General features: G+C 42.0%; 1 protein-coding gene across 1 annotated transcript; it reads left to right on the top strand.

Annotated features, from left to right (window-relative positions):
* Positions 1-1,745: 1,745 nt before the first annotated feature.
* LOC148363431 (uncharacterized) lies at positions 1,746-15,194 on the top strand. Its single transcript, XM_088341087.1, has 3 exons — positions 1,746-2,008; positions 7,751-7,842; positions 13,515-15,194. Exons 1-3 carry the CDS (start codon positions 1,822-1,824, stop codon positions 13,863-13,865), a joined length of 630 nt encoding a protein of 209 aa, XP_088197213.1. The 5' UTR covers positions 1,746-1,821; the 3' UTR covers positions 13,866-15,194.
* The last annotated feature ends 1,124 nt before the right edge of the window (positions 15,195-16,318 follow it).

Below are 16,318 nucleotides of genomic sequence, written 5' to 3'. Positions count from 1 at the left end.
GCATCCTGTATCCGGTGTCTGTTCCGTCCTCACCTGTATCTTGCTTGTGCATCCTGTATCTGGTGTCTGTCCCGTCCTCACCTGTATATTGCTCGTGTATCCTGTATCCGGTATCAAACATCCAGTCCTCACCTGTATCCTGTACCTATCCCGTCCGTCTCGTCCTGTACGGTATCCTGCTCGTGTTTCCTGTATCGATCACGTCTGTCCTGTCCGGTATCCTGCTCGTCTGCCCCGCTTCTTCTGCCCAGCGTACGCCGAATCGCTGTTATTTGTGTTCCGTGCATGACTGCCCCGCTTCCGTAAAATAAAGCTTGGTGTGAAAATGTTACGCATTTGGGTCTACCGTCTGTTCGGGTTCTGACAGCATTTTGTATTTCTTTGTTCTCTCTGTGTAATATTAAAAATCGTTTGATGATGTGAAACCTTTGTGAGTTGTAGACATGCAAAAAACACAGAAATCAGGAATGGGGCAAATCCGTTTACACAGCATTGTTAATATAGGACATGAAGGCAATTTATCAATACATGTATGCATTTTCTCATTTTTTTCGCCGTTTATTTATTTTTTTGTCCACTTTGTCGTGTATTTTTTTGTGTGTTTGGCGTGTATTTGTGCTGTATTTTGTCACAACAAAATGTTTTTTAAACGAGGGGCCGGGTCAAACTGGCTGAGCTTTTCACTTATAAATGCAGACCATTTACTATTGGTGATGAATGCATTACAATTGATTTGCTCACATCTAATAGACAGTAGGTGCAAACCCCAGCCAGTTAGACCCACCCCCTCATTTGAACAGCATTTTGTTATGACTAAATAAACGTCAAAATACACAACAAAATACATGAAAAAATGCTTGACAAAACATCAAAATAAATACAGAAACAAATACATGACAAAATCAATGACAAAACGCATGAAAACATGAAATAAATTGCATTTATGACATATATCTACCTATTATGTGATTTATTTATGTGTTCATTCATGTTTATGGCATATATTTATAGGTATTTGTTTATCTATAGTTATTCCAGTATTCAATATTTGCTCTCATTCGTAACTGGACTTTATGCTGCATTGGGGGAAAGTCTCATCTCATTAGCTGCACCGCTTATCCTCAGTAGGGTCGCGGGAGTGCTGGAGCCCATCGCAGGGCACACTGGGACAGACAACTCGCTCGCTCATTCACATCTGGGGACAATTTGGACCGACCAATCCACCTTAAATGCATGTCTTTGGAGTGTGGGAGGAAACCAGAGTGCCCGGAGGAAACCCACACAAGCACGGGGAGAACATACAAACTCCGCACAGGAAGGCTGGTAGCTGGATGTGATCCGATGACCTCAGAACTGTGCCCCGGACGCGCTAACCACTCAGCTGCCGTGCCAATCCCTCAGTGTTGTAAATTAACAACAAAAAAATACATACAAATGCATGCGATACCCCTGCAAATATCTAATGACGTCACAATTGATTGCAAAAATCTATGAACAAGAATAACCTAAAGAAAGACAAAAATAAGGGGGAACGTTTTTTTAAAGAGGTATAAAATAAGGAAGAAGAAATAAGAAAAGAGGCTTTAGAGGAAGGGAAAATGGGAATAGAAAGAAATGTTGGGGAAAAAAACAAAAAAAGGAAAAAATTCCACAAAGGCAATGATAGACAATGATAGACAACAGGCATTTTAAGTCTTATTGTTATTGGGACTGTTAATCGGTTCATTGCCCTTGTGTTGATATAGGCCGCTTGGACTTTCTCCCGACAAAGGCTGCAAACAGACAGCGCAGTAATGAGGAGGGCGCCTTTCTCATGTCAACATGTGGGCGGCTTTCGCCCCTTTCCTTATGATCGCTGCACAAGGTTACGTCAATTGTAAGTCCAGGTCCAAAGAACTGGAGGAGCTAAGCTGGACCTCAGGATTGCAGGCAAATAGGGCACTAAGGACGACACACGACGGATTCGTGAGGAGTCATCTACCGGCTCGCTTACTGGGGGAGTCTACAAGTAAGCAAATTGTTTTTTTAGTAGACTAGCACCAGGTTTTGGAAGATTACTTTAAAAATATAATCCCATACAGTTACTAGTTGAAATATGTAATCAGCAACGAAATCTGAATGTTATAATATTGAAGAAATGTAACTGGATTACTTTCTATGCACTTTGTATTACTTAAATACCAAATACAGGGGTACCTCTACTTACAAATGTTTACATATGGAAGTTTCAGGGTACAAAGTACCTAAACGGGAAAATATTACCTCTAGTTAAAAAGGCGTTTTAGGATACAAAGTCCTAAATACAGTCACGCTGCTATTAGCCGCTCCCAGAGTTTCTCGAACATAAACAAACTGGTAGTGATGGCTGGATGAAGCCCCGTGAATGTATCGAATCTTTTGGGCAAATTGATTTGCCCAAAGCCTGATCAATCGAGGCTTCATTTAATAGATCATTTACATGTGCTGACATTTGCTGGTCATTTGATTAACAGGCAACAAACCAGTAAATATTTGCACAAAATAATGGAAGTTTTGTCCATTAAATATTGTCCGTATATTTGTCAGTTGTATGACCAGTAACTTGATGTGCTTGTGTAACTGGGAAACACATTTGATAGAGGGAATAGTGCATTTTATTTGTTTTTCTCTAGGAATAAAATCTGTGACATTTGTATCTACATATATTACATAATTATAATTATTGTATTCAGTGTGACACACACACACACACACATTCTCAAGTACCGTAAATTCCGGACTATAGAGCGCACCTGATTATAAGCCGCACCCACCACATTTTAAGAGGGAAACCGATTTTGTACATACACAAGCCGCACCTGTATATAAGCCGCATGCGCCTACATTTAAACATGTAACACAAACACCAAATTAACCCAAACCCGACTTCAAGTCCCGTGATTGAAACTAAATGTCCTTCATTAAAGTCCACAGTCCAAAAATCACAGCCGTCAAAATGAACAGAAAATGATACCAGTACTTAAGGTTTGATGCAGACCTGCAGAGTCCGGGTCCCGTTGAAAGTAATCCAAGGAAAATTGTATATTTCCAAAGGTAAGGGTGGGAAAAATATATCAGATGAACACATTTACTCTTGCAACTCCTTTTTCTTTAACCAATTTTTTACCCCCTCTTCTTTCCTTGTTTGTCCCTCACCTTTGGCGGTCCCCACTTAAACTCGGCACCCTGCGTTTGTTCCGCCCCTCATTTTTCGTTCACCCGTGCAAAACATATCAGAATAAGTGTCTATAATAAATACAAATAAATACATTACAAAAATATACAGTTGCAAATACATATTATGCATGGGTTACACATATTTACAAAGAAAGATGGTACACCGAGAGAGTTTTCAAAGCTTTAATCATAATAATATAGCTTTCACCCCAAACGGTGGCTGTGACAGGGCAGTTAATGGTAGCAACACTCGAGCGCCGCTGGCGGCGTTAGAAAAATTGGCCGCATCACTGAATAAGCCGCAGGGTTGAAAGTTAGGGAAAAAAGTAGCGGCTTATAGTCCAGAATTTACGGTAGCCGAAAGAACGCAGCAATGATCCAAGACTCACGTCAGACGGTCATGCAGGGAGCTCCTCCTGGGTTTTTTCGCGCCTATTAATTGAGCGCGAATCATAACGCAAGTCAGTCACGCGAGTGCTAAAAACGGGGCCTTGTTTGCCTTCTGTCGCGTGACATGAGGAAAAAACGGGACGGACCTCGATACAGGCACCATTTAACCATGCCCCCTTTGTGCGGGGCATGACTTGCGACTCCAGATCCATTTGTAACATCACTACAAACTGGCTATCATCTAAAATCTGAGGGCCAACCCGCATGCGTGTATCCCACGCATGCTCTTTTTGTCACCGTCACAGTTCAGAGATGAAGAGGTGGAGGAGTTTTCACAAGATGGCTTGGAGGAGGACGCAGCCATCGTTAAATCAGCCAGAATTAAAGACAATTTATCAGAATTCCATGAAATCTCTGAATTTTGGGAAAGGAATCATCCGGGAAAAGTGTTGACAAGTTGGGCTATCGTTCATTATAATGTTTGCCTCATGCATTTCCAACTGATCGTCAAAATCCTGCAAAAACAGACGTCATTGGATCAGTTTTTAAAAAAATGCGAGGCAAAAAGGTAAATTAATATTTTTATTATTTCCTCTATTCTTTGTTCTTTTTACATTATGTACCTCTTGTTTTATGTTTATTGTACGGTAATCCAATTTTAACATGCATTTGTTTCATGTTCTGATGCTGTTTTATGATTCATTACAAAAATATCATACTGTAATTTTGCCAGGCTAGGAAAGGATCAGCGCATTCACATTCAAAATTTGTCTCAACTTACCAAATTATCAGGTTACAAAGCAACTCCCTGAACAAATTAATTTCGTAAGTACAGGTACCACTGTATGCTGATAAAAGACCAAAACGATATAAATAATCATATAAATAATCTAATTTGTGTTTAACATAAATGAACAATGTAACCTTGAAAAAGAATTGGAAAATAAACAAAATCAAGTGCGGAATAACTGTTGCTAGTGAAGTGCAATAAATATCACAAGGTTCTACAACACAACTACCTGTAGTTTCTTCTCTATTCAACCGACTTGAATACTGCTCAGAAAATTTAAAATTCTTTCACATGCAAGTTCTCAAAGTAAGAGAAATAGTTACTTTCCCTGGGGACTAATTACTTTTACTATAGAGTAACTCAGTAACTAACTCAATTACTTTTTGGAACAAGTAGTAAGTAAATATATGTAATTACTATTTTAAAGTAACGTGCCCAACACTGCCTGCGAGCAAAGCGAGGGTGGTGATGTTTTAGTGTGGAATTCTAGTTTATATATAATTTTGTCTTTTGTCTGCCTATCTGTTCACCCAAGAAAAGGGGGAAGGAGTGTAGATATCACCACCATCTTTTACTGGCAGTCAGGTAGGTTACTCTTGATCTGACAAAATGCAAAAAAGCTGACTCAGCACTTTTGGTTTTGATGATTCAGACTTTTTTCCTCCCAGAAAGACATTCCACTCTCCCAGACCAACATGACATTTGACTATCAAAAACTACAGTATCTTTTAGAGGCAGCCAGGTGGGTTACCACAAGTGTGGAAAAATGTCCCAAAAAGCTGACTCAGCACTTTTGGCTTTATTGACTCAGTGTTTTGTACAGATAAAAATATTACACTCTCCCAGGCCAGAACAGCATTTAATATACACACCATCTGTCAGTCAGTCAGGTTGTCATGATTACCTAAATGGAGCCACCTGGGGTAATCATCTGACGCGCTGGAATGCGCTTCCTGATTGGTTTATGTTCCCTTTTTAAGCACGCTACGCCAAGACCTCTTCGTCTGAGGATTACTTCTGTATGACTCTCCCGATTACCTGTGCCTTCTTGTTTACCTGATTCTGCCTGCCTGCCTCCGATCCGACCTGCTTCCGTCCCACGCTACGATCTTCTCTCCAGTCCCGGTAAACTCGACCTGCTTCCGTCCCACGCTACGATCTTCTCTCCAGTCCCGGTAAACTCGACCTGCTTTCCGTCCCACGCTACGATTGGCTACGTGTTCCGAAGTTGTCTTCACGGCGTTGCTGCTGACGTTCGACGGTCATCGCGTCTCCCGCTAACCCTGTACGCTTCCCCATATAAAAGACTTGTAACGAACGCTCTGGGGTCTCCTGCTCTGTTCTGGTCCTCCTGACAGAATCCTCAGACCAGAATGGACCCCGCGTTCGTACATATGCCCCCTGACGACTATGAAAGCCAGAACCAGCAGCCCAATCCCCCTTTAGAATGTGCAGTTCGGCAAGTCATTTCCGACGTGGGGAAATTGGCTAAGCAAGCGAGTCAGTTACGGTTCGAGTGGGATCTGTTGGGTCGGGACTGGTCCTATCTCTCCAAAGTAATGACACATCAAGCCACTTCATCGGTGCCCAACACTGACCGGGCACCATCGGCCTTATGACTGCGCAATGACTCCCATGCCTGCCTGATCGACTCCCTTGCCTGCCTGTCCGACTCCCCTGCCTGCCAGTCCGACTCTCCTGCCTGCCAGTCTGACTTCGACTCTCCGGCCTGCCTGTCCGGCTCCGCTGCCTGCCAGTCCGACTCTGCTGCCGGCCCTGATTCTGCCTGTTCTGATTCTGTCCTGTTTGCCTGTTCTGTTTGCCGGTTCTGATTTTGCCTGTTCTGTTTGCCGGTTCTGATTTTGCCGGTTCTGATTCTGCCTGTCCTGTTTTTGCCGGTTCTGATTCTGCCTGTCCTGTCTTGCCGGTTCTGATTCTGCCTGTCCTGTCTGATTCTGCCTGTCCTGAGTTGGCTCTCCTGATTTACCTGTGTTTCCCTGTGACATGTCTTGGGTTTATTTTTTTTTCTGGGGGACTTCTGGAGCCGTCCTTTGAGGGGGGGGGTTCTGTCATGATTACCTAAATGGAGCCACCTGGGGTAATCATCTGACGCGCTGGAATGCGCTTCCTGATTGGTTTATGTTCCCTTTTTAAGCACGCTACGCCAAGACCTCTTCGTCTGAGGATTACTTCTGTACCCCGTATGACTCTCCCGATTACCTGTGCCTTCTTGTTTACCTGATTCTGCCTGCCTGCCTCCGATTCGACCTGCTTCTGTCCCACGCTACGATCTTCTCTCCAGTTCCGGTAAACTCGACCTGCTTCCGTCCCAAGCTACGATCTTCTCTCCAGTCCCGGTAAACTCGACCTGCTTCCGTCCCACGCTACGATTGGCTACGTGTTCCGAAGTTGTCTTCACGGCGTTGCTGCTGACGTTCGACGGTCATCGCGTCTCCCGCTAACCCTGTACGCTTCCCCAAATAAAAGACTTGTAACGAACGCTCTTGGGTCTCCTGCTCTGTTCTGGTCCTCCTGACACAGGTATGTTACACTAGATGTAAAAATGCCCCAAATCTGACTTGAAATTTTTTTGTTTTGCTGACTCAGCTGTTTTCCTAGAAATAAATACTACCCTCCCAGGCCAGAATAAGTTTGGTCAGGATCACAATCTTTCACAAGTATCAGGTAGGTAACTCTAGAGGTGAAAATTCCAAAACAAAAACTGACTCAGTATGTTTGGTTTTGCCGACTCGGAAAGACATCCCCTCTCCCAGGCAACATTCAATTTCAATACAATGTCTTGCAGACAGTTAGATGGGATGACCTTTATGTGGAAAAAAATACCCAAACAGTGGACTTAGCACTCTTGTTTTGCTGAGCCAGCATTTTATCCCAGAAAGACATTCCCGTCTCTGGGAAAGCACAACATTGAATAGCAACACCATCTTTTACAGGCCGTCAGATAGCTTATCCCAGATGTGAAAACTGCCCAAGAATTCCGACTGCATTTTCTGTTTTGCTGACTCAGCAACTTTCCCAGAAAGACATTCTACTCTCTCAGGGCAGAACAGGTTTGGCCAGGATTACAATCTTTTACAAGAAATCAGGTAGGTTTTTCTAGAGGCGAAGGACCCTGTTAAAAAGGGAAATGTCACCCAAAATGGTTTCGCTCTTAAAGCGCGTAACGCCATTCTAGTTAATATATTATTTTTTTGTCACATTTTTATCTTTTTACACATGTTTATCTTTTAACGTTGACATACACTACTTTGCACTGAAAGGAGAAACCTTCCAGTTTTGTTGTAGTGTACTGTACATTTTACTGTATAACAATAAAATCCATTCACTTCTAAATACTTGCTTTTCTCTATTCAGTGAAGATACAGGGGCGCAAGTCTTCGTCCCTATTTGACCTGAGAAGAAAGCGGTTAGCGTGCATGGACTCAGAGGGACAGACGAGCAATTTTGTGAGTAACTTGTGTTCTAATGCATTTTTCACGACACAGTAGGTGTAGGTGAAATAATTTGGAAAGATTCCAAATAGAATAAAATAAAGAGGCTAAAGTTAAAAAAATGAAGAACAGGCTCTCAAAATGCAGTGGTTATAAAATAAGCATGCATATTAAATTATTTACAACTATCCATTAATATCCCATCTTTGGTACGTTACTTTAAAAAGATAATCAGTTACTACTTCTTCCTAAAAGTAACCAAGTTAGTAACTAAATTACTCTATAAAAAAAGCAGTAATTACCAGGAAAAGTAACTATTCCCATTGATTAAAAATAGGTTATTGTTATGTATGTTGTTGTATGAATTTGGAATGTTCTGAGCACTATTCAAGTCAGTTTTATAGAGAAAAACAGAAAGGTAGTTGTCTTATAGAACCTTGTATTATTTACTCCACCCCACCAGCAACAGATTTATCCTACACTTGAAGTGCAACAAAAAGAAACAGAAAATAATATAAAAAAATAACAATCAGCAGAAAACAACATAAAGGGAGTCCAAGAAATTAAATCTAACCCTCACAACCTGAGACAACTTGTCAAGTAGACATATTCTGCTGTGCTTCAAGTATTTTGTTCTCAACAAATATCAACTGTAAAGCAATATAAAATGAGTTTCACTCTCTCGAATAAATAGCCGTCTCTAGTCAGATAAATGCTCAAGTAGACATATGCTACTGTACTTCTAGTATTTTCACACAAGTAAACACTTCAACATTATACCAAGAGACTCTCCAATCCTTCTCTCGATGTGATGTAATGTGCTCAATGACATGAGAACTGCACAACACATAATACCAAGCATGTGCAGTGGGTCCCTTAATATCTACAGTTGTATCTCATGGTTTACTTGTGAGTGACACGAAAGTAAACATCCGTCCACGCCTTTTCTGAATTTATTCAAAGTAACGCACTCCTTTTGGCCGTCTTGACCGTCAGTAATGCTGTTGTAACGGCGAAAAAAGTTAGATTACCCTTCTATTGAAAAGATCAACAGCGTTATTTATAACAGCATTTTTCCCGACATTGGTAACTTGTCAATACATGAAATGTTACATTAAAATGCGAAAATGTTAACAAATATTATTATTTTTATTAGTTTTAATGCCCTGGATTTGAAAAAAAGCGAAAACAATGAACAAGATGTTTTCAGATTTTTTTTCCCGAGAAAGACGTTCCACTCCCCTAGAAAATCAACACTATCTTTTAAAAGCAGTAAGGTAGTTTACGCTAGATGTGAAAAAAATCCCCAACAAATCACTCCACATAAACCAATAGTGGCCTATACTTAACATTCTAGAGTCGCTTTGTAACCTGAAAACTTCGTAAGGCGAGACTAAATTTGAATGTTAATGCGCTAATCTGTCCCAAACCCGGCAAAATTACAGTATGATATTTTTGTAATGAATCATATAAGAGCATCAGAACATGAAACAAATACATGTTTAAAATGTTAAATTGAAATTACCGCACAATAAACATAAAATGAGAGGTACATAATGTAAAAAAACAAAGAAAAAAGGAAATAATACAAATATTAATTCACCTTTTTGAGTTTCTTTTTTGAAAAAACTGATCCAATGATGTCTGCTTTTGCTGGATTTTGACGATCAGTTGGAAATGCGCGAGGCAAACATTATAATGAACAATGGCCTAACTTGTCAACAAAAAATCCTTTCCCGCATGCTGAGCCATCCTCCCCACCCCCTAAGATCGATTGTTTTTTAAAAAGGATTACATAATATTCTTGGGGAAAAAACTATGATCGCTTGATATTGGTGGTGACATGTCACCTCTGTCCATGCCAAATCTACGGCTTTCACCACATTTTCGCTAAAGAAGAACTCATGCGTCTTTTCAGCGTGATAGGTTTGTAATGCTGGGAGACTTCTATGCTCACGTGGGCAATAACAGTGAGACCTGGAGGGGCGTGATTGGGAAGAACGGCCCCCCTGACCTGAACCCGAGTGGTGTTTCGTTATTTGACTTCTGTGCCCGTCATGGTTTGTCCATAACGAACACCATGTTCAGACATAAGGGTGTCCATATGTGCACTTGGCACCAGGACACCCTAGGCCGTAGTTCGACGATCGACTTTGTCATCGTTTCGTCGGACCTGCGGCCGCATGTTCTGGACACTCGGGTGAAGAGAGGGGCGGAGCTGTCAACTGATCACCACTTGGTGGTGAGTTGGCTATGATGGTGGGGGAAGATGCCGGTCCGACCCGGCAGACCCAAGCATGTTGTGAGGGTCTGTTGGGAACGGCTAGCAGAATCTCCTGTCAGAAGAAGTTTCATTTCACACCTCCGGCAGAACTTTGCCCATGTACTGAGGGAGGTGGGGGACATTGAGTCCGAGTGGACCATGTTCCGCGCCTACATTGTCGAAGCGGCTGATCGGAGCTGTGGTCGTAAGGTAGTCGGTGCCTGCCACAGCGGAAACCCTCAGACCTGTTGGTGGTCACTGGCGGTGAGGGATGCAGTCAAGCTGAAGAAAGAGTCTTATCTGGCCTTCCTGGCCAGTGGGACTCTGGAATCAGCTGAAGGTATCGGCTGGCCAAGTGGAATGCGGCTTCGGCGGTCGCCGAAGCAAAAACTCGGGCATGGGAGGAGTTTGGCGAGGCCATGGAAGCCGACTTTCGAACGGCTTCGAGGAAATTCTGGACTTGGAGAAGGCATTCGACTGTGTTCCTCGGGAGGACCGGTGGGGGGTAATTCAGGAGTATGGGGTACCGCACGGTCTTATCTGGTATGCCCGGTGCCAAAGTCTGGTCCGCATTGCCGGCAGTAAGTCTGATTCGTTCCCGGTGAGGGTTGGACTCCGCCAGGGCTGCCCTTTGTCACCGATTCTGTTCATAACTTTTATGGAAAGAATTTCTAGGTGCAGCCTTGGTGGGGATGGAGTCTGGTTTGGGGGCCTCAGCATTGAGTCACTGCTTTTTGCAGATGACATGGTGCTGTTGACTTTCTCAGGCTGTGATCTTCAGCTCTCGCTGGAGCGATTCGCAGCAGAGTGTGAAGCGGCCGGGATGAGGATCTGCACCTCTAAGTCCGAGACCATGGTACTCAGCCGGAAAAGGGTGCCATGCTCCCTCCGGGTTGGGGATGAGATCTTACCCCAAGTGAAGGGGTTCAAGTATCTTGGGGTCTTGTTCACGAGTGAGGCTAGGATGGAACGGGAGATTGACGGACTGGTCGGTGCAGCGTCTGTGGTAAAGAGGGAGCTGAGCCGAAAGGCAAAGCTCTCGATCTACCGGTCGATCTACGTTCCTACCCTCACCTATGGTCATGAACTTTGGGTTATGACCGAAAGAACACGATCCCGGATACAAGTGGCCGAAATGAGTTTCCTCCGCAGGGTGTCTGGATTTTCCCTTAGAGATAAAGTGATAAGCTCAGTCATCCGGGAGGGACTCTATGTAGAGCCACTGCTCCTCCGCATTGAGAGGAGCCAGTTGAGGTGGCTCGGGCATTTGATAAGGATGCCTCCTGGACGCCTCCCTCGGGGGGTGTTCCGGGCATGTCCCACCGGCAGGAGGCCCCGAGGACGACCCAGGACACGCTGGAGGGACTTTGTCGGATGACCTGGAGGAGGTGGCTGGGGATAGGGACGCCTGGGCTTCCCTTTTAAGGCTGCTGCCCCCGCTATCCGACCTCGGATAAGCGGAAGATAATGGATGGCTGAATAGATGGTTTGTAAAGTCTTTAAATGACATTGTAACTCATTTGGCCTTGTGCTTTCTGCTGCCAACATTTTTAACATGGCAAACAGTGTTGAGCACATCACTGAAAAACAGTTAATACTAGTTACAGTTACTTCTTTCAAAAAATAATTCCATTAGCCCCCAGATCACTCACACCCAAAGTAAGTGTGCTACTCTAAGAGCAACTGTCTAGTTAAAAATTGCCGTTTTGAAGCTGACCCTCTAAAATTGCTTAAAAATAGCCACATAATAAAATAAAATTAATAGAAAAAAACAATCAATGGAAACAGTGAACCCTTCATCTTTCTTGGTTTGTGCAATCTTGCCATGGGGTATTGCAAAAATAATTTTGAAGAAAAAAAAAAGAACAAAAATAAGCACACTCTCACCCATCAATTGATTTCAGGCTTGTTTGTTGTTGTGGTATAAGCCACGCCCCGCTCCCCATGCACTGCCTATCATTTGCTACTGGTGACGCGCAACCAAATATGTGCATACAAATTGACCCCCTGATTCAGTATTTTATTTTACAGTTGTAATTACGGTTAATATGCGACTATGTATAGTAGGAAGAGTACCTCCATGGGTAAAAAAATCAGGGTCCTCATACTCTACTTGAGATTTGAAAGTAAACATAAACATGCCCCCCCCACATTGTTGGAAGGTTGTATGTCACATCAGGAGCAAGTTAGCTATCAGAGGACACCTCAATTACTAATCTTTTATTAATAAATAGCGGACTAAAACACCATTTAGTACAAACATTTGAGTTACCAAATCTTATTAGTAACACGTTACAGTACTGTATTTTCACAGCCATAGGGCACACATAAAACTCTCCGAATCTCTTCAAATTGTGCCCCGTCGTTTGGTACGCCTGTGTGAAATGAAAAGCGGCAGCTCGGTGGCCCTAGGGTTGGGCGTCCTAAGATTGGGAGCTCACAGGTTCGAGCCTTGGCAGTCGGCAGAGTCATACCTCTGACATCCAACATGTTTGGGTAAAATATGACGTTTTTGCCAGATTGTTCACATTTCCAACTAAATGCAATCTCCTGTGAATTCTATGTGGACGATACAAAAGACCTGCTTGTGCAGAAGAGGTCACGTGACCTCACATGCAATGCGTCCATTGTTTGCGGAAGTATTTATGTATGCTAACGCCATAGCGTATCTAGCAATTTGAAAGCTATTTTGCCACCGGAGGCTTAACAAAGTGGTCGCCCCAAATATTAGATACAAAACCTCGCTTTCCCTCCATTAAATGCTTTCGGTGTTTTGTTGATTTCTACGCTACGCGGAAGAACATGGAAACCAAGCAGCCGCAAGAGAATTAAAGATTGAAGAGTCGATAGTTTGCAAGTGGAGGAAGATGAAAACGACCTCAGACAAGTTTTTTCCATGTGTTTTACTTTGTGGGGTTTTTAAGGGTTATTGTTCTATCTTCGTTATTCATTATCCATTATCCGTTATCAGTCAGTTCATAATACGCTACAAAGCCTAGGAGCCGGGACACTTACTCTCAGCCAAAAGGCCAAGCTAAGGTCCTAGCCCTAAAGCCTTGCTGCGATCATTGCGAATGCACCGTTCCCGGAGGTACTGCAATACCGGGCCGATGCGTGGAGTGTTACTTTGTGATCATTTAAAAAACGACTCTGAAATTGCGGTACTTACGTGGAGGGGATTTAAGTTACTTAGTAACGGGTTCACTGTAGGGTAATGTAGCGGTCTAGGAGTAAATTTTCTTCTTAACAAATCTACTTAAGTGAAAGTAAAAAAGTATAGTGATTTAAAAATACTCACATAAGTATATAATGTCCCACAGCATACGCAAGTAGATGTCATGGAGTAAATGCAACTTGTTACTACCCACCTTTGAGTTTGTAAATAGCTGTGGAACAAACGCTGATCATTTTTCCCACCATACAGAATCAAAACAACAGTCGTGAAATTCACTGCCCAAACAGAAGTCAACCTATCCTGCCTGCAGCCAAATCACTGTGTCGGACCCCCGTCTCACTTGAGCCTTCCCTAGCCTCTTCGGCAAGAAAACGGAGCAGGAGCGATGATGTGAACCCTTCCGACCCGTTTCGGTCCGAGTCGAATCCTTCCCGTCCCGTCAAAGAATCTGTCGATCTGGATCACAGCCATCGGGAACCGGACCAGCCGGAAGCCGTGTCAAAAGAGACCGTCTCGTCCAGTGACGAAGACCCCTTAAAGGTTTTGCATACAAACGGGCCAGTGAGTCCGGTCAAAACCAACCGGGCGGAACAATACTAACTTGATCAAATTTGGGAGTTAGTTTTATGGTCCCGCTAAACAACATTCAAGGAAGCACAAAAGAAAAATTTGCGTCAGTTGGAAATATTTCTACTTGAAGTTGACAAAGTCAGGCGCCACTCGCAAAGCAACTGGAGCTATGTTACTTCCTCTCTTTATTTCTCTTATATATATACATATGTATGTGTGAGAGAGAGAGAGGGAGAGGGAGGGTTTTATTTCTACCTTGTGGCCCCCAACCTAAAATGAGAGGCCGTGGAGGTAAGATTTTAAGCCCGACCGAACCCAGATTTTGGGCGTTAGGTTGGCCTAAAATGTCAATCATTACGTTCGGGCCAAACTTTTCTCCAGCCTACTATCCACCTAGCATTATTTTTTTTTGTCTCTCTGCCTCTCTTTACCTTAAGCACCACACTAGACCAGGGGTCTCCAATGTGGTGCCCGCGGACATCCAGGTGCCCCCTAAGGACAGTTGAGGTATTCGCGTACCTGTTCTGAAAATAACTCACCAGTGCTCGGTTGTTGTGATTTTCTAGTGAAATGGTTTTTTTTTTATTAGTTGACTGAGTCTATTCAACCATATTTTAATAAAAAAACTGGTAATAACACAGTGACAACATAGTAATAGCAAGATGTTATTTTAGAAATTCAAAGCCATGAAGCCCATGAACTGGAATTTTTTTGAATTTCTAAAACAACTTATCATATTATCACTATGTTGTTACTTTGTTATTACCAGGCTAATTATTATGAATACAGTTAAATAGACTCAGTCAACGAACAAACAAATCATTTTATCAGATGACTACATTGAGCTATTTTCAGAACAATACTGCGGGCACTTCAACTGACCTTTGGGGGCAACAATTTTCAAGATAACAAAGAACTGGATTTTTAGTGAGTTTAAAAGGAAAATAAATTGAACCCCAAAATAAATGACTTTAATTTGACAACACTGCATGCGTCAAGTTTATATTGAAAAGTAACAAGCAATGTTTATGTGATCAAATAATTTGATTTTGTCAGATTTTGACTGGAATGTAAAACTGATTTGGCAGATTGTTTTAGATAGATAGATACTTTATTCATCCCCGCAGGGAGATTCACATCATTTTTTTTAGAAAACCGGGTCACACCAGTTGCCTTTTAACCTTCTTTTGTCCATTAAACTTTAAACCTTGAGCTATTTTTGCTATGCTTCTTGTCACTGATCATCCTTTTAAAAGCATAGAAAATTATCTATTCTAGGACGCCTTTTATTTGTGTCATTTATGTAGGCCATGTGTTTTCATGTGAACAAAATAAAATCGAAGATTTCCACACTTTTAACTTCATTTTTGTCTGTGAATAATGTGTAACAACTAACAAAGGATGTTGTTCAAAAAGGGTGAACATACAATATTTAATGAGCTTCCATATAAAGGATTCTTTAGCGATGTACAGGGCAAAATGGGGTCTGTTGTGACGCATTGACTGTAAACTGTTAAAGTAGATTTGTCTGTGCATGCACCAAACCCAACAATGAACTTGCCAGAATTGGAGCGCTATGAAGGAATTTGCACAATTAGCATTTTGTCCCCGGCCCATAGGTACTCATGAAAAGAGCCATATTTGGCTCACGAGCAATAGGTCCCTGACCCCTGGTATAGAGCTTCCAGAAATAACTTTTGAGCAAGTTGAAAATATTGACTTGACACCACCTTCTCTTAATAATTGATTGACCAGCGTTTCAAAATAGTAATTTTCCGAATATCACATCTGTAAAAAACTGCTATATGCTCGAACATAAAGCTTTTTACGCTGAAATGAACTGTCAAAATATCAACGGATACAAATTTTTGCAAGTCTATATTTTTTTAACTTGCACAAAAGTTATTTCTACAAGGTATACAAGGTGAAATATCTTCGTACTTTAAAAATGAGATGCTTAGGTGTTTTAGTAACGTTTGCGCGAAGGGGAATTTTTTTTTTAAGCAGGAGGGGCATTTTGTTAGAATCTGGTACACCTCCTACGACCAGAGTGACCCAACGGAGGATTGAACCAGGCACACGTGAAACTGTTCATTTTTTTAAGAGAGTTTTGAGACGAAATTCCTCAAAACCGCCAAACAATAATTCAGCACATTTAACATCTCTGTGTGACACTAATTTGATCAAATTTATGAAATAATATTGCCAGGGCTTGCAATAATTAACAAATATGCAATTTTAGACACATTTCCCCTCCCAGAGTTACTTAAGATCACTGAGGCTTATTTTGACTTAATTTTTTTTCCACAAATAATGGTTTCAAAACAAGGTGCATGTGGAATTCTTTGGTAAGTTTTTCACAGATAACTGCAAACAAAAAGTTTATGGATTGTGAGAGATGAACATTATTAAGACTGTTTAATGGCTATATTTGCACAGATAAAATACATGTATATAGTTTAATTCTACATTATAACGGCAGC

The sequence above is a fragment of the Urocampus carinirostris genome, chromosome 7 (assembly GCF_059441175.1).
Source record: "Urocampus carinirostris isolate Australia breed hairy pipefish chromosome 7, RoL_Ucar_1.0, whole genome shotgun sequence".
Classification (NCBI taxonomy): domain Eukaryota; kingdom Metazoa; phylum Chordata; class Actinopteri; order Syngnathiformes; family Syngnathidae; genus Urocampus; species Urocampus carinirostris.
This window is presented reverse-complemented; position numbering and strand designations above follow the sequence as displayed.